Here is a 27,928-nt window from a genome sequence, read left to right as displayed (position 1 = left end):
ACGTTGAATTTCACTATAAATTTGCTGCTTTTATTTAGTTACGAAAGTTTTATCGAGCTTTAATGCGAAAAATCATTGAAAAACGGCCGTTTATCAACATCAAAGACCTTTTCACGCTATTTAATGTGAATGAAGGTTGAAAATAAGTGAAAATTTGAGAACTATTTAACAAAAAATCGTTAAAAAAAGGCCGCTTAACGACGTAAAAGACCTTTTTATGCTATCTGGTGCACTCTAAGGTTGAAAATCAGTGAAAATTCGGATTCTACGACAAATTTTGAATACATAATGTTTGCTTTCCGAATTGTTAAAGGTCAATTTTAAGCAAACTCATTTAAGAAAGTATATTATATCAAGCATAATAAGCATACGTGAACTAAAAACCGTTATTTCAAACTAGGCATGGACAAATATTTTTTTTAAAATCTGAAAAAATTCAGGGGTCATTTTTTTACCAAATAGAAGATTTTTAGGGAGCGGCATGGCAAAAAAAAGATATTAGTAAATAAGGGACACCCTAATGAATATGCATAATTTCTAGTCTTTGTCTATAAAGAAGTAGACAGAATGAAGCTGTGCTCTATATCTGGTAGTTAAAATCATAGGGAAATGGCTGTTACAGCGAGACCAAGTTTTCCTGTGCATAGCAGATGACACTTTACATGAGCTGGGAAATGACTGTTGCCTAGTATTTAGGTGAGTGTTAAAAGTGGCGTATAAAAAAGACATAAGCTAGAGAAGTGATGTGATCCTGAGTAGCGGTGAGTACTATAACTAATTAGGAAGGAAAAGTATCAAGCGCATAGTGGTGTTTATTTAAATACAGCGTACGAATTCAAGCTAAGCATAAATGCTGAATCTCAGTGATCTGATGTCCTTTTTAAGCTAGTAAGAGCTATCTTTCTCAAGACCTTCCTTGTCATTTGAATACTTGATCACAATTTTTTGCTTTTCTTAGTGCTAGTTCAAGTACTCCTGTTCCACTTGACTTCTTTCATTTCTTTGAAAGAACCGTTCAGAGTTTTTCTTTGGCCATGTTGTCAAAAATTACCTCTCGTACGCTCTTTGTGCTTTAGAATATTGAATGCTTTATTCCAGAATTCATTGTGCCTTTCTTAATCTCCAATAGTTCTACTGCTATTAAGTATTTAAGAGTAGCATCAAGGTTATCTTAAATAACCGTAGCCATGTTTCATTACTTTTGGTGAAATGGCTTCAGCGTCTTTTCTAACTCTTTTGTTATAATTAAGCTTGTTTAACTTCTTAAGTTTGCTTTACCTTCATCTCCATTTCACTTTGGATGATAGAGTCAATTTAACCTTGCCTCTGATTGCTAAAAACGCTTACGTTGCTCTCCTTTCTTGCATTGTTTTTAAAAATTATATTCGTAGCTAGTATTTGTTGGTCTAGCAGAACAAAACAATTACTCAGTGTTTTTTAAATGTAAGAGCCCTTTCTCTTTCTATCACCTGGATACACACGTGCATAGTATCAGGAAACTAGCATAATAATCGGTGTTGTAGTAATAGTGGTAGTAATTGAAATAGTGATAGCAGTTGTGGTAGAAGTAGTGAAAGGAAGTGGGAATCGCCCCATATTTAAACAAGCAATAGAAGAGGCCAGGAAAAGGTTCAAGTAAGATAAAAGTGAAGAAGCAAGACTTTGAAGAGGAGTGTAGGCTAATGCTAAGTGAGATGATAATCTCCCCAGTGGGTTCACCTTTACGCAACGGTAACGTGGTTCCAGAGTGAAATAAATGCCAAGAGCCAAAGAGGTGTTTTTCGTAATAAATGTATTTTTTTTCTATTTACAAGAAAACTAGAAAGGATTTTCTAAATATGTTTGCAGTTTGATCTTTTAACTAAATCCATTGAATTACAATTATTTTTGGGCTAACACATTCTTTTACAGTACATTCTTACTTCAGTCATTTACTTTCCATTACTGAAACGTTTTTTTTTATAATTTCTGCTGATTACCTACGTAAGAGACAAGCAAAATGATTACCAACTCATGACTGAGGCAAAGAGCCCCATGAAACAAGCTGACGTAAACAAAGCCTTATCGTGGATAGTCGAGGTAGTAGTTTATTTTTTGATGAAGGAGAAAATACGTTAATACACACGGTAAAGACAACAGAACTGAGATACCATAGATTTCTTTTATTAGACTACCAATACCCACGAAAATTCTATTTTTCGTGAGTGGTTCTAGATTCACTCCAGAAACGCGTTAGCATAACTTTAGGGTGGAGACACCAGAAATATCATCAAATCTCAAAGCACTCGAGAGCAAGCTAGTCATCAATTGTTAGAGGTGCCTTGGACTTAGAGTTTCTGAGAATCAGCACCTAGATCTAGTCTACCTCGGCTACATTTTTGCCAGCACCATTTTGTGCTTGATACTTTCTCTTGCCAATAAATAAACGAACTCAGTGCAACGTGGGTTAACATGAGCCTTTACCTTTTTACAAAACCTTGACTCTTTACTTACACCCGACTGGGCCTTTTTCTGGCCTGTTCCTAAATGTTGGGCATTTCCCACTGCCAGCGTCATGATAGTGATACATGACCATACCCTGGGCATCGGAAGCATGTTGTCACGGTCAGCCTCTATTTTATGCGACAGAAAATAAATCTGACAATAATCCTACTTACATACTCTACCTACTTTATAGATGTTTCATCGAGCGTGACTAAAACTATTTTTTGTTCCAAGAGCTTTGCTTTCAGGAGTTGAACCTTTAAATCTTGATTATGGTTTTGATGACTTTCTCAAAGAATTCCTTGATTTCTCCTTCTTAAGCAATACTGTCTAGGTCACAAACCTTAATAATCGGTCGTTGTGCTGTAGTGACTACTTTTCCTTGGCTATCTACTATCTTTCACCACTTTGGAAAAATTCTGTGGCATTTCGAACCCCTCTTGCTTTTAGAAGCAAATTTTTTTTTGGTGGCAACAACACTTTTTACGATAGCTCCTATCTTATCCAGGTTAAAAGTAGCCTTTATCGACTTAAATCTTCCGTTGAAGATTTTTTGACCCTCAGCAATCAGTTCGTCACAAAAAAAACTTCACAATAAGAAACGTCGAGGGAGAAGAAGTATCTTTCGTGGTTATCTCTTAAAAGAAATCCACCAGCAGTTTCGATCTAGTGCAAGCCCGCTTGACTGTCTCTGGCCCCACAAACTCTGGGATAGGCCACAAAGACGCTTTTGATGGACGATGGTAATTTCCTAATCTCTCAACTAATTACACAATAATGACAGAAAATTGAATTGTACAAGTGTATACAGCCATGTCAGTGGATGTAGTAACGTAACTTTGTTTAGTAATCAAACCGTCGGAAATGAGACCTATTTTGTCAAGTTTAAGAAACAGCCTCTAAGTAAACGAAAACTCAAAATCGATGTTATAAATGATGCCAAAAAAAAGAAAAACGTTACATTCTATAAAAAATTAATACAGGGATCTTCAAAAAACAGAGAAAAGGTGATAACAAGCAGAAAGAGGTATTCTTCCAGTTATAGAAAAGACCAAAAAAATTCAAACACGATGACAAAAGTTTTGGTAAAGGTAGTTGAAGAAAAAAATTTTTTTTGGAGTAGTAAGGTCTATGAAAACTAGTTTCAACCCTGATGAAACAAAAGCTGTTGGGCAAAGAGTTGTCACCACCAAAGAACAAGATTTACTCTTACGAGCCATGGGAATTAAGGATGTCACAAGATTTAGTTAATACGTGAAAAATTCAGTAGCTGATCAAAAAATAGTGGTAACTACTGCATGAAAAGTAATGCTGGAGATCCTCGATCTGGATGGTTCTGTCAAAGAAAAAGAAACTAAGAAATCCGATGAGAAACTCATTGAAAACCAAAATCATGATTTGAAGCTTTAACTTCGTGAAGCCAACGGTGAAGGCCAGACAATGACGGTAGTAACTATTGATGAAACGGCTACCAAGCAAGTAGAACTCGCCGGCAGGGTCGAAGTTAAGTTCGTTTTTTGCAGTGTCAAAAGGAGGCTCATCATTACAAAGTGCTTCCGATACCAAAGGTATGGACATGTTTCCCACGACCGAAGAGAATAAGATAGATTGGAGCTACAGTTAATGAAATTGAAAAAGCACTAATGACAGCTCACTAAAATCAGGGCAGCGACGATAATGATTAAGAAAATGTCTTACGCCTTCAGCCATGCTCTTTCATGCATCGTATGTGTTCACCTTAAATGAGTGCGTTCAATGATGGTTGATACACTGGTAATTAATTGTTCTCTTTATAGAGTTCAGTGTATTGTGGTAATGTGAAATACACACATACTTTGAGCTTATCACTTACCGTAAGGTAACTGGTTAAGAAATCATGTTGAACAAGTATTCAGGTACAAGAGCCAGTAACAATGAGTCAGTGCGTTGGTACAATGGCTAGTTTTTTTTTTTAACAGTTCTTAAGTGAAAACAAGACGAAAAGGTAGTAGAGGCAAGCCCTCTTATACAGCCAAGATAAATGTACAATATTTTGGGTTCTGAAGCGCAATTTTTGGGTGGATGTTATGAATAAATAAATTTCAAAAAACATAAGAGATGTTTAATCACAAAAAATTGAGAGACCCTGTATTACTAGTACAAAAACGAGAGTACTTGTACAAGAGCAACGATAAACTATTTTACAAGGAAAAGGGAAAAAAGAAGGGCATGATTCAGCAGTTTATCAGATATTTTTTAGAAATAGTTCGAGCATCTAGTAAAGTACATCAAAAATGTTCTTAGTAGTCAACAGAAAAAACTAAAATAATGATGTTGTAAACAAAATTTTGCATATAACAGTATTTCAATAAAAAATATGATAATAGCGGTAATAACAATAACAGTAATTTATTGGTTGCCCAAAGTTTCGTAGCCTGTATGTACATCGTAAAAGTAAAAGAGACATTATGATGACTGAAAAAAAGTTGGCTGTACGAATTTATTTATATTGTTTTCTATAGCCTCTGGACTACTGACAGTAGAGAGAATATTATCTTAAGATAGGTAATTTGAGCTCGTAATGTTGCTCGAATTGAAGATAGCATATACTTAATTGATAGATGTATAGATGTGAACAAATTTCTACGTATTTAGGTGATAAAATTATACATAAACGTAGAATGCTATGGGGAACTGTGAAAATAATGAAACATAGTAAATGGAAAGCGCATGTAGCACTATCAATATTTAAATACATAGATGTGTACGCTACATGTTTTAAGAAAAAAAAACAATATGATGATAAACATAGAATGAACATACGAGTGGCAGCGCCACTGAATGTTAAGAAAGAACCATATATTATCTACTTCAGCAAACGTGGTTAACACTTTTAGCAAACGAAGACCTTAAACTCTAAAGTTAGCTGAAGTATTTTAGAGTAAATGTATTTTTACAGGGAACATTTCTTACTTAAATTATTTAAAAAATTAACGGTCTCAGTGGAACTTAATAGACTTAAATAATAAGATGGTTTGTATACCATGATGTAGTGTGATGTGACGACACGACGCACAGTGGGAAAAGAAGCACTTTTTTTGCTCAAAAATCTGCCAACACCACAATTCTCTCATTTGATTTAAAAAACTCCTTAGATATCAAGAGCTAGTGTGTCACTGCTACTTTTTCTCAAGAGTCCAAACCCTAACCTCAAAAAATCGGGAAATACAGAAAAAACAGATTAAAAAAAAAAATTTCTGTAAACATGAGTTTTCAGGAGTTTTGAAGGTCTCTGATCATGAATTTTTTGTTTTTTATACAATTTAAAAATGGTGGATACAAAATGGGGGCCAAAAACTAAAAATTCTGATTTATTGTGTGTTTTTTCGTTTAAATTACTACAAACAATTTTTTTCGTCTCTGATTACGAACTTATTACTTTTATTATTAAATTGAAAAATGATCGATACAAAATGGCGATTGAAATCTGAATTTTCTATTTAATAATGACTGTATGGATAATTTTTACCTTCAGTTTTGTAATACAAGTTTTATGTAGTTCCCTAAAAATTAAAATGTCAGATGCAATGCAACGTGATACACACGCGGATTTCCTTCAGTTTAAATTACAAAGGTATGTTTTGTATTTCAGAACTTAAAATATCAGATACAAATACTCACACACCTACATGTGTCTATATATAAATTTATATATGAGACGTTCTTTGTCAAACGAAGGATCTGTCCAAAATTCTATAGATCTTAAACAATGTTTTATAAGCGAGACCCATCAATTGAACAAAGAACAGCAGGCGTATTATCGTAGATTGCGTGACCACTAGTCTTTCCATATGAACAGCTACCCCAGATCCCCTCTGCTCAAGCTGTCCACACCTTTGCAACGTACAGGAATGCCAGGTCGTATACACTGCGGAGTATACAAAAAAAAAAAGAGACAAAAGGCACGATCCACTGCGCACTAGATGGCTACGCTATCACTTATATATCCACATACAAACATCAAGCTGAGTTGCTACACCAATCTTCAAGATGAAAGAAACCACTGACTTCAAGACTACGAGCACCTTCCTGTGTCCGATAGAGAAATTTGCTGTAGTTACTAGTAAAAAATGTGACTTTTCTTTTATGACGCATTAATTGATTCTTAAGGGCTTGGCTTAAAGTATAGAAAGTATTAAGGTGACGTTGCGCTGAGTGGACTGCTCGTACCCACACAATTATATTCCATAATACCATAATGTCTACCATGAAGCTGTTTGAAAAGTAGTGACAGTTTGTTATGCATATTTGGTTTTCTCATTGTTATTGCTAATTAGACTGAAAGTTTTCACACACGGATAATGACTCTGTAATTCTGGTGGTTCCCTCTTGTAACAAATTCTGGCATGCGTGATCAAAGCATGGGCAGCAGATGAAACCTTACATGGCGCTTGACTGGTCTGTTCCAAGTGAGGGAGTGCACAGTGTGACGTTGTACACTCAGTCAAACCAAAAAAAATATCCAAAACTTATTACAGCAATAAATTACTCACCTATTACCAATTTTTTTTTCCTTATCTTAAGAGGACTTGCTTGGAGCCCGATTTCAAATTAAGATGTTCAAAATTTTTTAACATTGTTAGTGGGTTATTTTTATTTTTAAAATTTTTTAAAATTCATACATCATTTTAGTGATATTGTTAACTACATTAACTAAGCATTTCTATAGCATAGCTAAGCATCATTAAAATCATTGGAACTCTCACTGCTCGCACTCAGGTGCTCAGCTCAAGACACTCCTCGAGACTAACTCGCGATCCTTCCGTTGAGCAGTGGCCACTACTACTGCTGCTTCCACGTATCTCCCCTCACAGTCACTTTGGACATAGCTACTGTGTGTCATGGTAATCACGTACACACTTCGAGTCCTTTTCTGCTGGCGCTGCTGTATCTTCACAGATCAACTGGTTGTTTGCTGGCATTTTCTTTTCCTCCTCTCAGTGTATATACAGCTCTCCAAAAACAAAAAAATTCGAAGAAGCTAAGACTTTGTATATACGTTGGATGTACGTTGCATCAGTAGAAGAATTTTGGGACGTAGAGGCCATTTTTCACCGTTACACCTTATTTCGAAATATAGATTCTACATTTCAATAGCATTGTTTTGTTTGAGATTATGTTTGGAAGTCCTTGATTTTGACCTAAAAACTAGGTTTAAAAGTAAAATTTTAGAGAAATTTATGATGTTTTGCATAAGAAAACTCAAAGTTTTTTTATACAAATGTTTTCAATTTATAATTTGTGCTTAGTTTCTGTACTTTTTATTAGAAGATCAACGTTTCTCCTTCGTAAACTAGCTGTTCATAGCGTATCACGTTATTTTCAACGATATAACGATAAATTATTCATTTTCTGGCTAGAAATTAAATTAAATATAAAAATAATTAGGGAGTTTTTACTGGTGTCATCCCAAATATTTTTTAAAGAAGAAACTGTTTTAGTCTTATTGAATTTTTCCGATAAAGGGTCAAATCATGACTTCATCCCATCAAAGCGTTAGGTCTTGTCACGCCATAGCTATATGTATATTATTTTGGTATTTGTAGGTATGCTTCTGTGTACTTATATATTTTTGCTAGTACCAGTACAATTGCTGTTATGCGGCCTGTGATAGCAGTACTAGTGCTGCGCTAACAGTCTGGCAGGAGTGAGGCTCGGGTGCGTCTGTCTGTATCTCCATATCTCTCTCTCTCTCTCTCTCTCTCTATTTTTACTTGCTCTAGTGCTTACGGGTACAGTCAGCTTAGATCTCAACTCCACCACCACTTCCTCGTCCAGTTTCCAAAATCTACTATTTGTAAATCCTGCGTTACTCTGAACCTTTTGTTGTGTCAATGATTGCTGATTCCCAGATATGAAATTAAGTTTTGCTAAGACAAATAACCTACTTTTACGACACACAATACTTTTGTCCTTACAATTTTGCTTTTAAAGAATCATTTAAATATATTTATTTAAAGAGTCAAAAAGAAAAAGACTTTGTGTCAGATCTTTAGCCATACGAGTACCAATTCATCCCTTATATATTATACTTTAACAAACCAACGTTGTATAGTGCCATCAACCCACTTAGTCTTTTTTTCAAAATATAATGAGCAAGACACTACTTTTTGGCTAGTTTTTGGACCCAAAATGTTTACACACATTGAAAATTTGAATGCAGAAATTTCGTTTTAATATAAGTGATCAAAGATTGATAGTATCTCTAACTTTTTAAGGTGTACTCGCAGTTAGGATAGTTAAGCTCAGAGTTTGCAGATCAAGGGAGAAACGGTGATAAAATTAAAAGGTGGCACTAGATAAAAAATACTTTTAACTCTGGCTTTTATCATTGCAGGAGAAACAGCGTCATTATTTACATAAATCTAAATTAAATACGTTGGAATCATCCATACGCATATATCTATGCTCAATTTACTAACTGTAATTATTCGCGTACCTCTAATCACATAACATCAGTTCGTTTTATTTTTAAAATACATAACTTTAAGTACCTTGTTAAGTAAAAAATAACTCTTTTTCTTCCTAAATGATAAAAGCCAGAGATCACCCGTCTGGCTGAAGGTCTGGCTCAAAGTCTGGCCGAAGGTTTCGCCTTACGTCTGACAAATAAAGTTATTCCCCTTTAACTTTTTGGTGGAATATAGATGATACTAAGCATGACATTCTTATGCTGCTTTATGCAACAATTGATATGCTTACAATATCACTTACAACAGTGAAGAAAATAGATAACCTATGGCAATTCCAGCCTAGGTTTGTGCGCGATGCAATGTGCACAAGTCATCTGCAGCGCTAGCTTACACGCGTTGTTTGAATGTGCGAAATCGTGTGCAGCTTGTGCACGTGGTAGTTATATGCATACAAAAATTCATTTGTGTTAACGAGTGGGTTGCATGGTAATGTAAAATGTGCAGTGGTAGGGAAATAATTGTTAAACATTTTTGTATGATTTTTAAAAGCAGTTTATATTAAATAAAAAATGTAGATGATTTACAAAACGATTTTGTTAAACATCTTGTTCTTAAAATACAATATAATACAATGCATTCTTACAGCTCGATATTATTATCGTCATCATCATTAACATTAACCCATTCCATATTGAAGTTTATTTGCTTCACACTATGAGGAGCACACATTGATTTGTAGGCTCCGTTGTGATGTGTGCAAGTAGTAATCAATATTAGGAGTTCGAGCGGTGGATAGTCTGTCATATCAGTGACCGTAAAGCCAAGTTTTTTAACCCACTTTTTATAAAATCTCTTATAACATGTATCTTTATAGCATTTTCAAGATTCTCCCGTAAAAAAATTTCCTATCTCCGTACATCCAATTTTTCCTGAGTCCCAGGTAAGTCCGTGATAGCAAAGTTCAAGGTGTAAATTTTCATGTTTATACTTTTGTGGTTATTTTCGCCAGGTGAAGGGTGCTTTAAAAAAAATACTTGTGCTTCTGCATCGTTAGTATTGAGCGGAAACATAGTCAATTTTTTTAACACATAATTACTACCCAGTTTCTTGAAACCTTGCATATCCACAAAATACTCCATCTTTCTCAGTAATGATATTTAATTTTTTTGTTTTTTCATCCTTTTATAACCTCATTTTTAGGAAAAGATTTTTTGTTGGTTAAATATGTATCGACAGAGTTTTTCAGACCAGATTTATCCTCTAATGGAAATTGTTGGCAAAACAAAGAAACAAAAAAACAATAGTAATAATTATGTTGCTCATCATTATTCTTATAGTAGAAACGGTGAAGAAAATTATAAAGTTGATAAAAAAAAAGCATCAAAAAAATAGAGAAAATATCAGTGAAAGTGATATAACATTCAAGACTGCCATTAGTGAAAGTGATAATGATATAGATTTAAATGATACTATTCAAAATCAATCTGTTTATTTAGTGCAAATCAATATGAATCTATCGAATAATTTTTATTTTTAAATACTTGATCAGAATCAGAAAGATTAATAAGATTTGAAGTATGGAGTACGAAAAGAAAATGAGGTATACAAGCTTGGTGATTTGTGGATAGACTTTAAAAACAGTCGCATCAAAATAAGCCATATAAATTATCCAATAACAGCTGGATTAATGAAGCTACTCATCAAAAAGTATTCCAATGAATCTCTAGTAGTACATGATGATTTGGAATACTACACCATATTACAAACTTTAAATGTTCATACGAAAAGGTTTAAGAAAAACGGAACCATACGGACCCATAATAGTAATAAGTTCAATAAAATTATCGCTCCAATGTTCGATATCATGGTTGGCAAAAAAGACAGCTCGTTGCTACCTTGTTATAAAACTGCTCAAATAACGCAACAAGTAGATTATATACCTTTGGATGATCCTAATGAGTTAGTAGATCGTTTTCGCTTATTAACAGCTGAAAAGTCAGCAGGGAATACAAGTCTTGACAATAAAATTTTATCTATCATTGAAGAGCTTCGTGAAGGAGGATATATATATATATATATATATACATATTGATGCGCACAATTTTTGCTTTAGTATCAAAATGAGTGTCGATGTATTCGGTCGAAAACTAGGTAAAACCGAAGGTGGTATCCGAGGTCCTCCTGGTATTGGATATAAACTTACAACAGATGGGCATTATGACTTAAATAACAAAATACTGTGGAATACCAAAACAGCCTCAAGATGCAGTAAATTATGATTACTTGATTGAAATAATTAAAAAGCTTGAAGAAGAAATAGATAGCTTTCAAATTTTTGTATTCAGCTTACAAAGAAAATTTCCATCTATTCAAGCTGTATCATGAAACTTACGTATAACTTACTTACTTTCGTACTTTAAAAGAGTTGATGTGGACAAAATTCAGTTTGCAAGACAATTATAAGTGATTGAATTTGTTACAAACGTTTATTATATTGTATAACATTGGGAAACATCGAACAACTGGTATAAAACCGAAAAACGTTACTGATGAAAATGAAGTTCAAGTCTCAAAAAAGTTTTTTTTAAATGTAAAAATAGCAGTAAGCCAAATTTTAAAATTGGTGATAAAGTACTCGTCAGCAAGACAAAACAAGCATTTTAGAAAGGTTATACACTGAATTGATCGACAAAAATATTTACAATCACGTGTGTAACAGCAATAAATCCAACAACGTATCATCTTAAGGAATATGAAGATCAGCCTATTTCTGTAGGTTTCTACGAGCAAGAACTGCAGAAAACAAAACATCCTGATGTGTACCTCATAAAAAAGGTCCTTCAAAGACGTGGCAATCAAGTTTTTGTGAAATGAATGGTTTTCGACAGAAGTTACAAGTTGGACTAATAAATAACTAAGATGTTTTGAATTTCTTTAAGTTAAAAAATTATAAGATTGTAATATGTATTAAGTCAGAATGAAAATGTTACATAGAAATAATGTTTTAAATAAATACTCTAACTTTAGAGAAAATTGTCATTTATTTTTTTCCTTTTTTTACATTATACATAAGAAAATATGATGTGTTTTCCATTGTATACTATAAACAATTAAAATTTATTTACATCATCCAATAATTCATTATAGAATTTTTCATTTTTAAACAGAGCTGAACTCATTCTAGCCTGCAGAAAAATTTTAAAGTCATCGTCAAGTTCTGCAATCATCTTAGGTCCGAATTTAGTATAAGCTTCTCTTAGTTTTGACACCATGTAGTTTTGATCGGGCATCAGTTCAAAAAGTTTTTTTGTTGGCAGAAAATTACTGTCAGCGATTTTGTTGAGTGTTGCTAGATTTATCCTTAACAAAACAAAAAAACATGAAAGTTAGCATGAAGCATTCATACATTACGTATGATGTGTAAATATGCACAAATATTTTCTAGAAAAATATGTTACCGTGACTGTATTTAGATTTTATACTCAGTGGTTCACTTAAAGGTGATGTTAGCGTCTGTTGATTAATTTCAACTTTACTTGGACCTATGCTGGAGTGTAGATTGAGCTTACCTGATCAAGACAATTCCGTATATATTTATGCTATACATTTTACTTTGCAATCCTTTAAATTCCAAAATAACATTACTATTGCACTTATCTTTCATAAGACCAACAATTTTTCTGTTTTCACGAGGTATATTAAAGTCGTTGTTGATAAGATGGTCCCATGTGTCAAATTCTCTGATATTCTCACGTATGATATTATAAATATTTTGATTTGTTATTTCATATGCAAGACTAAAAGTGTCAGTATACAAGAGTTTGCACTGATCCCAAATTTAATTTCTCATAAAATCATAATGAAATTGATACACAAGTGTTTTGGACTAGTTCAAGACGCTTAATCCTATATATACATATAGGTTTTTTAATAAAAATATCAGTGCGCATTATTTGTATAGCAACAAGCTGCTCATAAAATGTATCACAACTATGAAAATTAGGACGTGCAATATATGATTCTGCCCCAAATCTTCCTGCCAACTTGTTGATAAGCTTAACGTCAATTCACTTGCACTCATTTTTCATTGTTTTTCCATACGCCACATTATTCAGTAATTCAACATTTTCTCACAGTTATTTTTTGCATTTTGACGTTTTTGACTGCTTAGGTCTATGTACGTTTTTAACCAGGAACTTTGATTAAACTGTATGGCTCTATAGATTTTTGTTATACGGAGACCATGACTCACAGCTTGCGTAAGTGCTCAATAATGTATTATATTATTGCACATCGTTTTTTTTGTACAGATTGTTCAATATTTTTTTTTGTTTGAATCCTGAAGGTGTCATGTGCTCAGCACAAAATGACAAACCTTGAGTGCGTTATGGAGAGCTTCGGGGTAAGCAATCTACTTCGAGTATATATTCGATCTCAGAATCATCTTCTACATTTAAAATACCTGTTGTGTTAATATTTTTAATCCACTTAAAACCAGCGTAAGGCAATGGTTGAGTCATGGCCCAATCATACAAATTATTGACATCATAATACATGAGATATTTTTTATCCATTTTGTAGCATTTTCCTTCTTCCAAGTATGCGTTGTTTGCTTTAACATAGCGATTACAACTTTGACTGATACCACCTCATACACTGCTCCCAATAAGCAGGTCAACATTAGTTAAAAAATCAAGTTTAACCTTAAATGAATTATTATCATTGTGTTATTATTATTTCAATTATTAATATTGTTATTATTATTATTACTTCATAATGAAATATAATTTAAAAACTATTTCCAAATCTTTTAATACTTTAACTTAGCATCCCAAGTTAAACCAGGTGTTGTATAATCATGAGTCGGGTCTAAGTCATACGCTTCGAGACGATTGTTTTGAAAATTTTCGAAAACTTTTGTTGCTGCCCAAGTGTTGGAATGTTAAAAGTATTCCAGATACTTTTAGATGCTCATACTCTTCATCAGTAATATGAGCTTCGTATAAGCTACTATAAAAATCTTGTTTTGTTGGTGACTTTTTTCTTTTAGTCTTTTAAACAAAGATATATAATCATGCAAAAACGTGCCTTTCCTTTTTAATAAATTTATTTGATTCATATGTTCCTAATGAGATCTTACTATCCATACAAAAATATCTACATTAACTTAAACATCTTGTCATCCTATGTGACTTGAACAGTAAAAAACTAGGCATTGATTTTTATGGCACCCATCTACTTCTCCTTAAGTCCGATTACTCTTTACACATAGCTCTCTCTGAAGCTACTTACCACTCAGCTACTTCTCACACTTGAATTGATCTTATTCTGACTGACTTATGTGAACTTATTAAATCATTCACAACATAACTTAGCCCCTTTACAAATGTCCACAACCACCTCATCGCAGATTTCTCCCAGGGCACATCTTTCGTACACTGACTGTCACTTGTCATAGTTGTAGAAAGTTTTCCAGTTATACTTGCACATTACAATCTTCCTAAACTTATAAGTTCTGCTTTGAAAACCTTATACACTGACTATAATGTCAACCAAGCTGTGTTAGCCTATCGAAGTATCGCAATAGATACGCTCAATCGTTTCACACCATTATGTTTCTACTCGATCCATTTTCATCCTGCTTCATGCTTAACTGCAGAACTTGAAACTAAAATGAGGTACAATAATTTAACGTACAAGCATGTGGTATGGTCAGGTAACCCTCCAACTCTTATCGAGTATCACCTGCTCTGACGGTCTGTAAAATCTAAAGGAAAGAAAATTTAATTGACTCTCAACATCCTAAGAAAAAAACGGTTGTTGGCACACTCTCTAGTATTACGGCCTTGTAAAATGTAAATCTCTTTAATTTTGACATAACTTCGACCTTTCTGTGCTTATTGATTTCTGTTCTTCTGTTGCTCGCATCTACCATCCGTATTCCATCAATACGTTACATTCCCGTATAAAAGTTAAACTTGTTAGCACTCTGGCCTCGCTTCACTTTAACTATTTCTATTTGGTCTTTTGGAATCTCTTTTAGTATTCTAAAATCGTGCAACAACGTTTATTTGATCTGCTCATTTGATTTATCTTCTAGCTCAGCCATGATATGTCCCTACGTCCTTACTATGAACGTCTGTCTTGGCTTACATTAGATAGTCGAAGGGACTACTTTCTGGGAAATCTGACTGACAAATTACTCCTTTTACAAAGACCTAAGTATTTCTATAACTCTTTACCTCACACTGACAACGGAGTACGTCGCTCTTAACGTTATAACTACAGCAAGGTTCTCATACCATTTGCTTTAACGTCCACTTGTGTCAATTTCTTCTGCATCTAGGTTTTGGGCAACTGTTAAGCGTTTCCCCAGCCTTTTGTTTCCTACAAACACTTAATGCTGTTAAATCAACCTTTTATAAACACCTTATGGATACTCTACAGACTTACACACTTCATTAGCTCTACGACATTTATTACTTTAATAGTCCATTGCGTTAATATTTGTATTTTTATTTCCACCTACATTTTTTTAGTTATCATTTGTACCTTACGTTATTTTATTATCAATATTACTGCTATACGATAAATATTTTTCTAATTTGTTTTACTGTTTCATGTAAATCTGCTAAGAATTATTCTTTTTTGTATTATTTCTTCATTATTAATCTATATTATTATTAAACACAATTTAATTAATTGATTATATTATAATTTTCCTATTTTCTTTGGCCTAGGCATTAATAAACGCTTATTAAATCAAAATTACTTGCTGCATATTACTGCTTAGTCACTTAGCAGTTCTACTAACAGCTTACATGCTACCAGAGAGTAGCTATCTAACTAGGCCTCAAAGCCTTTGGCACAATACTCTTGTTGCTGTTTGACTTCAATAGTCAATCCTATATCCCCTGGAGACGACTTTGACGACTTTAGCTACACCCCAACTCTTCCACAACATTTAAAGTCACCCACCTTAAGAGGCACCAATTAGCAATTTAGGGATTGACGTGGAACCTTCTGTAAAAAAATTACTGTCAATGTAGGTAGATACTCACGAGCTACTGAGTCCGTCACTATCACTGACTGACAGATGCCTCACCCATAACCAAGAAAACTTCTTCTAGATGGGGAGAAACACATAGTGGCTTTTGACACACTCAAACTACAGAACTTCAGAAAAAGCACAGAAGAAAATATAAGAAATAAAGATGTTAGGCACACAATCTGCTAGACTTAAGGAAATGCTGATGAGTCTGATGCAGGTAACTGGGGCACAGCTGTCCAAACTACTTATCTGTGAGGCCTATAGTTACCAATACCTAAGGGATAAGCTAACTCCAAAACTCGTTAGTATTGGTCACGTAGCAGGCTCTTGCATCTTCCAACAAGCCTTCGAAGAAGACGCAAACAGGTATGAGCCTTTGTAGTAACTATAAAAAAATGCCACTATAGTCTCAGGCTCAACTGCAGCAGAAACACAATATTTTTCATTCAAGAAAATAGAAAGTCAACATATGGTTTTAGCGTACTTCAAGAAACATGCAGAGATCTCGACCCGTTGAATCTGGCACCAAGAATAACGCTACTTTATTAGTCTGCTCAGTCTAAGCTACTTTGCAAGCCTCATAGTCTACCAAACAACTAAGCTTTCATAGCATAAGCTCAGCTACGTAAATGAGTATGATCACCATTTATGCTGGAACACCCGCTTTGATACACCAGCATCAGACCTCACATAACGCCAATGCACCAATTCTCAGTGTTTTTCTTATCACAATATTAGTCACTGGAAAAACAATTACCCCTACGTCTTGTACTGAAAAACTGCAGTACAATAGAATATATATATATATATATATATATATATATATATATATGTGTGTGTGTGTGTGTGTGTGTGTGTGTGTGTGTGTGTGTGTGTGTGTGTGTGTGTGTGTGTTTATAAAAAGTGACTTATGCGGACTTTACGTGTTTTTAACATGTATATTAATAACATGGTGGAATTATGCAGACGTCCACATAATTCCATTTTTGTCCTCATAATAACCCTTACATATACGTAATTGTCCGCATAAGTCACTATGCATACACACACACACACACACACACACACACACACACACACACACACACACACACACACACACATATATATATATATATATATATATATATATATATATATATATATATATATATTTATGTGTGTGTGTGCGTGTGTGTGTATGTGTGTGTGTGCATATACTTATGTATATATATATGTGCAAGTGTATACCGACGTCAATGTATGCTTTGGTTCTAGAATTGGGTGGATCGGTTTTTATTATAATTAATGCGTATTATTTAATAACATCTTTCACTTAACATATGCATAACATGGTCGTTAAAAAAAAATTTGTAAATACATTTCCAGAAATGAGTGTGATTTATGAGGAATGAACTAAAGATTTGGATGAGGTAGAGATGGATGTTGAAGAAGAACAAAAAAGACGAAGATGACGATCTTCAAATAAAAAGAATACAAGCAGAGTGAATAGTTTAGTATCATTTTAGTGTAACTTAAAATATGATTTTTTGTGTACCAAGAAAAAATCATAGGAACGTTGTTAATTTTTTTTTTTTAATTATATACTAAATGACAAGAAAAAAATTTATTGCAGTAATTTATAAAACTTGTCTAAATTTTTTTAAACAACTATTGTTAAAAAAATTTTTAATATATTTTCATTATCGTTGTTGGTCACCTTTCATTGTGGTACCTTGAATTTAAAAACAAAAACATGTAAATCCATACAGTAAAAACTGAGAAAATATATTTTATTCCATAACGTCAGATTTAAAGCAACGACACAATTTTTTGCACGGGCTCTCAGGCTGGCACTAGTCATTGCAACTGTATAAAAAAATGACAAGTTCATGATTGACAATTTTATTTAAACAGTATGGGTTCTAACAGTATGGTATTAGGGTCTCAGACTATATCTAAAAAATTAGAGCCGATGTCAGGTCAAATTTGTAGCACTGACATTAAGTTTTTTTTTTAAATAATCCTTACTTGCAAATTACATTGTTTAGAATCTACTGTAGGTACTGATTGCATCAAAATTTTTTGTGTATATTCTGTTTAACTTAAACTATAATATTTTAAATTTATAACAATGAGAAATAATTTCCGTTCTGTTTTTTAGTCCGTTGAAGTCAAAGTATGTTTTTATGCAGTATTTTTTAATTCTTAAATGAATAATCAAAATTTGTTGGATCAAAAAAATGTTATCACGTTGGGAATTTAAAGAGAAACAAAAAAAGCTACGTTGCATATTTTTCTTAAAAGCTTCTTTTTAAGTTATACATGAAAATATGCCTAAAGCAATGATTTTTCATTAATTTGTTTAGTTATCAGGTTTTCACTAAGATTGCTCTTCATAAAATCACAAGGAAACACCTAATTATTGTTAGGTACGTTGTTTTGAACTACTTTCAATAAAAATCTTGGTTATCCCTCGTCACAACCATCCCACTTACTCTGCCACTTAGGCTAATCATTGATAAATATATGTTAGCTGAGACTCCTGATGAAACTGTAAATAGTCGTTTACATAAAATTGTAATGAAACACATTATACATGGACCATGTGCTGATTGGTGTATAGTAAACGGTAAATCTTTAGAAAGAGTTTCTTAACAATTTAATGAAAATACGACTACAGGTAAAAAAGGATATACTGGTAAGACTTATAAGCAACCTAATAATTATACCGTTGATAATGAAATGGTTGCACTATAAGCATAAGCTTATTGAAATATTTAATTGTCATATAAATGTTGAGTCACTTTCAAGTACTTCTTATATTTAATATTTATATAAAAATATCTATGAGGAACATGATTATGCAAGGTGACGATAGGAGGATCATAAGAAGGCATAATGATTAATTACCATGAAGTTCTAAATTTTATAGAAACTCCATACGTTGGTCCCGTAAAAGTTTGCTATCATATATTGAATAAGCCATCACACGATAAAAGTTACGTTACCACAAGATTAGCAATTCACTAACCAAATTAACAAAGTATTTTAATTTTGGAAAATCTCAAAAACTCACTGTTAGAGATGAGGATAGCTTGAATATTTCAAATACTATGTTACTAGAGTATTTTTAATTGAGTAGTAACTCTACAAAAGCAATAGTTGTATGCTACAATTCTAATCCAATTCACTTCTTAAAAAAGAAAGCGTAATAATGCAAGCACATCTTTATGAAATCCTAGAAAAAAATTTTAACTGTATTGGTCGTATATATTCAATGAGCTCAGCACAAACCGATCTATATAACTTGAGGTTGCTATTATTCCATATCAAAGGTGCAAAAAGTTACAATGATTTGAGAACAGTTGATAGTGTTCTTTATTTTTTCTATACAGCAAGATGCTTAGCATTAGGACTTATAGAGGATGCTTACCTCCATACAAGTTGCGCTTTAGAACTAACTGTATTGTTATGCTTATAAGAAATATAAGTTATAATAAGGGTTTGTGTGATGGACTAAGGCTGCATATAATTGATTTTGTACATCATTTACTCAAATGAAAAATACTTATAGGCGATGAGAATAAGAATATTGTTTTTAACTCATATTAATATCTATTGTGAGAATGATTATCCTTGTACATTTAAAAGAAGACAGTTTTCCAGGAAATGAGATTTTGCAATAACTGTTAATAAATCTCAGTAACAATGTTTCATAAAAAAGGCATTGATCTTCGGAAAGACGTATTTAACCATGGGCAACTTTGTGTAGCAATGTCAAGAGTACGATCATGGAACTCATTATTATTTTATCTGGGACATCATAAGAATCATACAAAAAATAAAAATTATGAGTATAAAGAACTATACGAATAAAGAAAAAAAGGATACTGATGTTTTAAAATTAGTTAAATTACATCCATCAATGCATCGTTAATTTTATTTATCTAATACGATAGATTTGCAAGACGCACTATACGCAATTGTATAACATATTTTTTATGACAAATATTTTAAAAGAGTCATTCTTAAATTTGCATACCTTACTTAAAACTGTGGTTCTTGAATATATCATTGACTATTTTTAACTCACCTTCGTCAGCACATAAGATAGAATGACAGTGCCCTTGGTTCTTATGAAAAACCTTATCTTCCTCAAAGTATTTTATATTTTTCAATAAAAACTGTTATGGGTACGTGAAGTTTTAAAAAAAATAAAAAAATAGATTTTGGATTTAAATTTTACGCCATCAGCCTCTCTGTCCATACCTATGCTTTTTTGTTCATTTAACAACGGAATAAGTTCCTTGGATGACACCATTGATTGTTATAGCAAAAATTTTTTTCATCATACCCTGACAGAAAGTTCGAAAATACCCCATGGTTTCACGTAACAGAGTGAGACGTTATTTCCTACTTTTAACTAACATATATACTGCTCTGCTGCACTATTGTACTAACGCTAATCTATTGTTTTGCTGCTTCGTCTACATGGTGTCTTAACCTACAACTTGTATTTCTTTTGTATCTCTCCAGACATCTGCGTATATAATTCAATTCACGCTGGTATTCTAGTACTTAATTATAGCGAGGTGTGTTTCCATGCTATAGAAAGAAAAGTATGTTTTGTCCTGAGAGCATGCCAGGGGCTTAATTATTTAAGTATATCGTAAGAACGTGCGAATATACTGTGTAAACACTGATAGGGCTCATAAAGCTCTCTGATTAGTCAGAAAGGGTCTATGTTCACCGCATCACAAATCAATAAGACGTATCATACAGTATCCGGACTTAAACGCTTTGAATGCTTGTTGTGCGTATCCATGCCAAATGTTGTCCTTAGTTATTCACATAGGACTGTATTACTCGAGACATCTTACCAATTTGTAATACTAGACAGATCAAGTGCCCTTAGCATACTTATTAACAATATTTTCTAATGATGCATATTTTATAAAGAAGTTCTTTTATTTACAATTAGTATTGACGACTTGATCATTAAATTTTTTTTCGCTTCATAGTATGTTTATTTTTATCTTGCTGCAAAAATACTGTGTGACGTACTTAAAATCTATACATTGTAGGTGTTATCACTATTTCTTATTTAATTCCATGTGCGAACTAATACATTAAAAATTCATTTAATGTATCCGAATACTCTGAAAGTTAGTAAAAATTATTTATTACACATCTAGGGCACTTAAGTAAATAATTATCAATATTTTGTGTCTATTGTTACCCGAAGCGAAGCCAAAGGTTACAAACATGAAATCTGAATATTTTTTATTACCTCCTCGATACCCATATTGAAGTATTAGAACTGAAAAACTAACCTACAATTTTGTAATAGAAATTATACAAGATTTAATTATGGTTAATGAATGATAACACGCTCCTGCGTTAGAGAAAACATTTGGAGGATGTCGAAATATTGGTATTTTTAGATTTTTATTAAAATACAATCATGCTCTAAATCTAAGCTTAAAGTAGTTTTATTTTCAAAAAATAGTAATTTTTATCGAAATTATGTTGAAGGGGGTTAATACTATACACGAAATGGGAAAATAAGCATTTGAATAAAATAAGCATGTACCTCATAAGGATGTGATTTATTTCTCGAAAGTCTGATTCACCCTGACTAAGCGGGTAATACACTTATCTATTGATCTCCTGGACCAAGGCCCAATCCCCTCAATAAAGGTATGGAATGATTTTTAAAATTTTCATTCATATTAAATGCTGCTACTCCTTTCATACTAAATAAATTTTTTTATTTATGGGTTATACCTTGTATGTCTTTATGTTCTAATTGCAGAAAATTTTGCTTTATATCGTGTAGGCTATGGTGCAAGAAATCTTACATGACATCCTATTAGATTTAATGAAGGATATCTTTTAGGATATCATGTACATCATTATACACAAATTTTGTCACGGCAAGATTCATGAATAATATAAGAGGTGGCAATGCAAAAACTGTTATTCAGTATTGAATTAAACAAAATAAAAATTCTATGACTATTATGTTGCCTCGTTCTAACTATTATAATTGCTTATCTTGTAATTAATATGGACGAACTTATCAATAAAAATTAAAATATTCATATCTTCACTGTACTATTACTATAAATATTAAGAAAGCAAATTAAGAAGTAAGAAGGGCTCATTTGTAGATGTTGTTTGTACACGGCAGAAGTGGCATGAGTCTGCCTGTTGAAGTACAGGAGTCAAGAAGCTCCCAAAGCCTGGTGGGATGCGAGATTTCCTTTTTACTTGACCTAAAATATCATCCAAAGTTTGTCATCCTTTTAGAATGTGTTTACAAACTAGAGTGTTTGCAGTGCCAGGTTTCTCATAGAAAAAAGTTATCGAGAACAATTTAATATATATATATATATATATATATATATATATATATATATATATATATATATATATATATATTGGGTGTATTGCACGCTGGTAAGACTCCTTTAGAGTCATTCCTTCTCAGAGGCGATAAGAAAATGCCAAATGCCACTTTTTTGGTGCAGCTTATGCGAATAGATAGGTGAAGTAGAGAGAGAGCATGGTACAGCAGATGGTGGAGTTTTCAGAAAATTTTTTTTTCAATAAGTAAAACAAATAACGTAAGGTCTGTTTATTTATTTTTTCATAAGCAGAAAACGATATTATTTCAATTTGAAGTCCAATCAATATTACTTATATTTATTCATTATATTCATTATATTTATTCAACTAATTTTTAAATAAAATACAGTTTAGTTAATAGTACAGGATAAGATTACTATTATAAAAAAATAATAACAAATTTTTTGGTGACAAATATTGTTTTTAATTTACTCATCGTACTTTTTTTTCATTTAATGCACATCAGTTGTAAAAATTAATAAAACATTTATTCGTATATTTCTACCATCTAGAAAGTAGAACTACTAAGCATTTTTCATTAGTTTATTTATGCTGCTTGAGTCCATACAACATGTCTTACATGATAACAAACAATGAGGCTCATGTAATACTACTTATGACGTTGTTCTGTAGTTTACTAAATTAATTCTTCATAAATTTGACTCCAAAGCAACCGTTGATACATTTATTAAAAGTAATAATTAAAATTTCTGATTTTAGGCTACTTTAGACGAGTATGATGAAGTGATTTTTCCTTTGTACGAGACAGAATATAATCAAAGTTATGCGGAAGAAGACTAAATATTTTTTACAGTGACGTTCATTTCTTCATAGTTATAACTTTTTAACAATCAGTCATGACATCAGTTCAAAATTTTTTTCTACAAGATACCAATTGTAAGTTACATTGGCAGCCAATAAACAGGCTCTGATGTTGGATTCCTTATCATGGTGTGTTTATTAACCAGATAAATATCTCCATGTTACGCAGAAAAAATTTTTGTAAATAAATTTAAAATTGTCAGCAAAAGTTGAACTAGATTATATTCTTGAAAGTAACTGAGATAATTACATTCTTAATGTTGTTTTAAAAAAGCGTGTTGTAACTTTTTGTACAGTTATAAGTGTAAATAAGTTTGTCATCACAGGCCTCAAGCATAAATTTCTTATTACAATTTGGGATTTTGCATATTTAAACCTCATTTTCTCTATAAGCATCACGTCAAAAATACATTTTTATTTTTTCTCTATTTATATTGTAACTGTAGTTTTTTATGGTTCTAAATCTTAAACAGTGTAATACAAAATGTGAGGCTTTTAAGCCAATCATTCATCATTAAAAATTTAATCAGTAACTTACTTGTTAAATAATTCCCTCAGTAATAAGAATAACAAAAGCGATGAATAATTAATTTACAAACATCATGTATTCCCTCTTTATACTGAGAACCACATTAATCGTTATCCATGTAGATCAACGTTAAGTTTTTGTCAGTAGTATACGAGGTGTGATCAAAAAGTAAGGTGACTTTTCATTTTTATAAAAAAATATTTATTTATTCATCTAAAACTATGTTATTCCCTTCAAAATAATCCCCCTCAGATATAATGCACTTGTGCCAACGCTTTTTCCAGTCGTCAAAACACTTCTGAAATGCTATTTTGGATATTGCTTTGAGCTCCTCCAGCGATGTAGCCTTAATCTCCTCAATCGTGGCAAATCTTCGTCCTTTCATGGGATTTTTAAATTTTGGGAAGAGAAAAAAGTCGTTGGGGGCCAAGTCTGGTGAATATGGTGGCAGAGGCATGATGGAAGTACTGTTTTTGGCCAAAAAACTAACTAATAATGACTTGTGCGCAGGTGCATTATCATGGTGTTCGCGGATACACGTCTCATACCCAAAACATCCGTCAAAATTGATTGGCATGAGCCAAACGATATGTCAAGATCATCAGCTATTTCTCTAATCGTGATTCGACAATCTTTTAGCACCATTTTTTTCACTTTCTGAACATTTTCGTCGGTGTTTGACGTGCTGGGTTGCCCAGAGCGAGGTTCAACATTAACATTTTCTCGGCCCTCTTGGAATAATTTATACTACTTATAAACATTTTTTTTGCTCATAGTTGACTCACCATAGGCCACTGTCAACATTTTAAGAGTTTTTGAGCACTTAATACCATTTTTTACAGAAAAATTAATACAAACTCTTTGCTCCATTATTTTCAACAAAAAGAAATCGCCGAGTACGCAAACACGAGTCTAACCTCTAACTCCCTCACATAAAAACAACACATGCTATATAAAAAAGACTATGAATATATGATCGTGACTAGTGTACCAACATAATAAAAAAAAAAACATTTTAAAGTTAGAGTGTAAAGAGCGCGCGCAATTCAAAAAGTCACCTTACTTTTTGATCACACCTCGTATATCCGCAAAAGAAGTTCTTGTCATCAACAACCATGTTTGGATGAATTTACACTGGTTGATATGCAGTCAATGAGCAGAAGAAATCAAATTTAATAATTTACCATATAACTCCTGTTGCGATCTAAAAAAATTAGCTACAGCGGTTGTGGCGTAGCTTGTGATAGAAGACAAACTAGTGCTTGCTCAGGCAAGTGCTTAAACAAATATGTAATAAAAAGTATCATTCGCGTATAATTCAAGCCCGCACACTTCAGAAATATACACATTCGTCCCCGTTGGCTGATAGTCTGGCTTGTTAGCCGTAGAGGACTCTGGGGCCACATGACAGGTGCCAGAGCGACTCTAGACTTGCATATTTACTAGCACCGCATTCTGGTCCCCGTGTGAGAGCCACATCTGCTACACTCTCTCCCTCGCTCACCTCTACTTACAGCGAAGAAGATTTAGTGATACTGTGATCTCTAAATGTTTTACCATTTGCAGCAGCTTGATATTTGCAACACTATAAAAAGCCTTTTCCTAGTTTATTAATTAATTTACTAAATAAATTTTCTGTGAAAAGCAACAGTTAATTCTTAGATCTTTATCGTAGGTATATCATTAGAAAAGATTTATTAAATAGTAATAACAATTTTAAATTATACATATATATACATGAAATTTCAATAACAGTGAAAAAATGTATGGCTCTTGTAAGAGCCCATTGTTTGATGAAATTATTTAACTTGTTTTAAGTTACTTGACAAAAATTTTTTTTTATAAGGGGATATTTTTGTATCAATAATTTCTTAACTTTTGCCTAAGACTTAACATGCTTCTCTAAAACAGGTTTCAAGCAATCTCTATCGTCTTTGGTACGACAATTTTTGCTACTTTCCTCTATTTTATTTAGTTTGTTAAAAAACTACTTCATGATGACATATTACACATGGCTTTAAGTAACAGTTTATTTTTTTGAAGGAAATTAAATTTCTATTATAATTTAATTATTGCACTTTGTCACAGATAGTAACATCTTCCCACTTTCCCACACATCTTCACACAAGAGTATAATTTTTTCTTTCAATTTTTATTATGGACAGCAAATATGGATATATTTACACCATTATTATAGGCACATGCAGTAGCCAATATTAGGAGCTCAAAAGGTAGATAATGAGTCATACAATAAACTTGCCAACTAAAACTTTCAAGATACTTTTTTTTAAATTTTTTAATCCTAAAAATCTTTTTAGCATCTTTACGATTTGTGAGATGCTCATTGCCAATTTCCGTGTTTTCAATATAACTTAATTGCCAATTTAATCTGTGATAGACCAGCTTAAGCCATAAACTATTAAATTTTTATGTATTCTTTAGTCTGTGCCGAAGAAATGGCAGCTTCAAGAGTAATACTTGTGGCTCATGATCCCCACGAGGTAAAATAATCACCAACTCTTTAGGCACATAATCATTGCCAATTTTTTTGAAGCCCTGCATGTCCACAATCCATTACATCACATCAAAGCCTGTTAATATTTTTTTATTTCATAGACGTAATTAAACAAGTTTACTTACGTCACCACTAATACAATTGTACTCTACAATTCAATTGTATAGACTAAGACAATAAGTAGATACATTTTCTGGAAAATTCTCTTATTATTTAAATTCCAAATGTGAATCCACTGGCGCACTTTCCAAAACTAAATTTTGCTTCAAACAGTTAATTAGAATGACAAATATGTGCGTCATAAAATCCTTTTACAGCATAGGTTCTGGTTCGTTTCTATGATTGACTCCTAATAATTGTTATACGTACCATATAATATTAAACAGTGATTTTTATTAATATCAAGATTAAGATTTTAATAAGAATTGTAGTATCAATTTCGAAAAAAAATTAGCATTACTGATAAAACAACGATTAAAAAGACTATTGTGACATCCCATGTCATGTACTTAATATTTATCAATTCCAAACACAGTTCTCAGTGATCTCCAAACAAGAAGCGGTACACCTGCTTCTGCAATCGCGTGACGTATAACTCACTTCCTTTGAAACAAGCTACCGTCACAAAACTTGAACCACACATGTAACCTCCAACAATCTTCTGAAGCGTTTATCTTACAACATCAATTTGCAGTGGTACATCCAAGACTGTGAATAATCAACAATTTTAACATTCTTTGTTGCATATGTCCACAAGAAACATCATACACAATTTCGACAGCGACTTATACTTAATATAAAATCCAAGGGATCAGCAGTTTTAACCATCAATAACTGTGTAACTATTCACTACGACTGCGATCGTGTTAATTAAGGGGAATTAGGTTAAGGTCTGATTGGCCGTTCAGATCCCCAACCTGACGTGTCCTCCTCAAATGAAAGAGTATGAAAACTCCTTGCATTTAACAATATTCGCCTTTTCTCTTTTATCAAGTGCAAATAAAAGCATCGTGGAACAGAATCTAAAATTTTCTGCCGTAAATTTTGATGAAATCGTTAAGCAAGATAAGAAAATAAAAAGCCATGCTAATATTCTACCAGATACTTTAAGAGCTGTTCTTTGTGGTCGGTCAAACTGTGGACAAATAAACAGATTGCTTGCTTCAATTACTTACCCCAACGAATTATGATTTGAGAATGATAATCTGTCGGTTAAGTAACTGAATCTGTCAAAGTATGTTAGTACAAAACATTTTTCAGATCATTAAAACTGTTTCTGTAAGATGTACAAATAAAGTATTTTGAATTCATTTAATAAGTATCTTGTGCAATAGTAAGGTCATCCTGATTTGATAAGATTAAGAAAGGTACTATAAAATAAAGTGAATCATAAATAAAACGGAAAAAATAACTATAAACTTAACTTTTATTTAATACCGAAATTATTACAAAAATTATGCATATGAAAATTAAACTTTAGCTTACATAATACATATAAATTATTTTATTTGCATCTTCTTGCAGTTTCATTAAATAATTTTCATCTTTTAGTAACGCATCTACAATCAGTTTCGGAATAAGGATTTGCAATTCATCCTCCGTTCCAGTAATAATCTTTATTTTATACTGCGTATGGACTTCATTCAGTTTTGTAAACATAAAAATAGTATCATTTTCAGTCT

General features: G+C 32.5%; 1 protein-coding gene across 1 annotated transcript in view; it reads left to right on the top strand.

The window, feature by feature from the left end:
• Apoltp (Apolipoprotein lipid transfer particle) overlaps window positions 1-23,325 on the top strand; it is a 2,496,658-nt gene extending 2,473,333 nt beyond the window's left edge. Inside the window, exon 36 of the mRNA XM_089596186.1 lies at window positions 23,101-23,325. Within this exon, the coding sequence (XP_089452312.1) occupies window positions 23,101-23,181 (81 nt within the window). The 3' untranslated portion in view covers window positions 23,182-23,325. The remainder of the gene's footprint in view (window positions 1-23,100) is intronic.
• Window positions 23,326-27,928: the final 4,603 nt, after the last annotated feature.

This window comes from Copidosoma floridanum, unplaced genomic scaffold, assembly GCF_036245765.1.
Source record: "Copidosoma floridanum isolate Cflo_tuat_1 unplaced genomic scaffold, Cflo_Japanese_pri ptg000004l, whole genome shotgun sequence".
NCBI classification, from domain to species: Eukaryota; Metazoa; Arthropoda; class Insecta; order Hymenoptera; family Encyrtidae; genus Copidosoma; species Copidosoma floridanum.
Note: the sequence above shows the minus strand (reverse complement) of the source record. Positions and strands in the feature narration are given on the sequence as shown.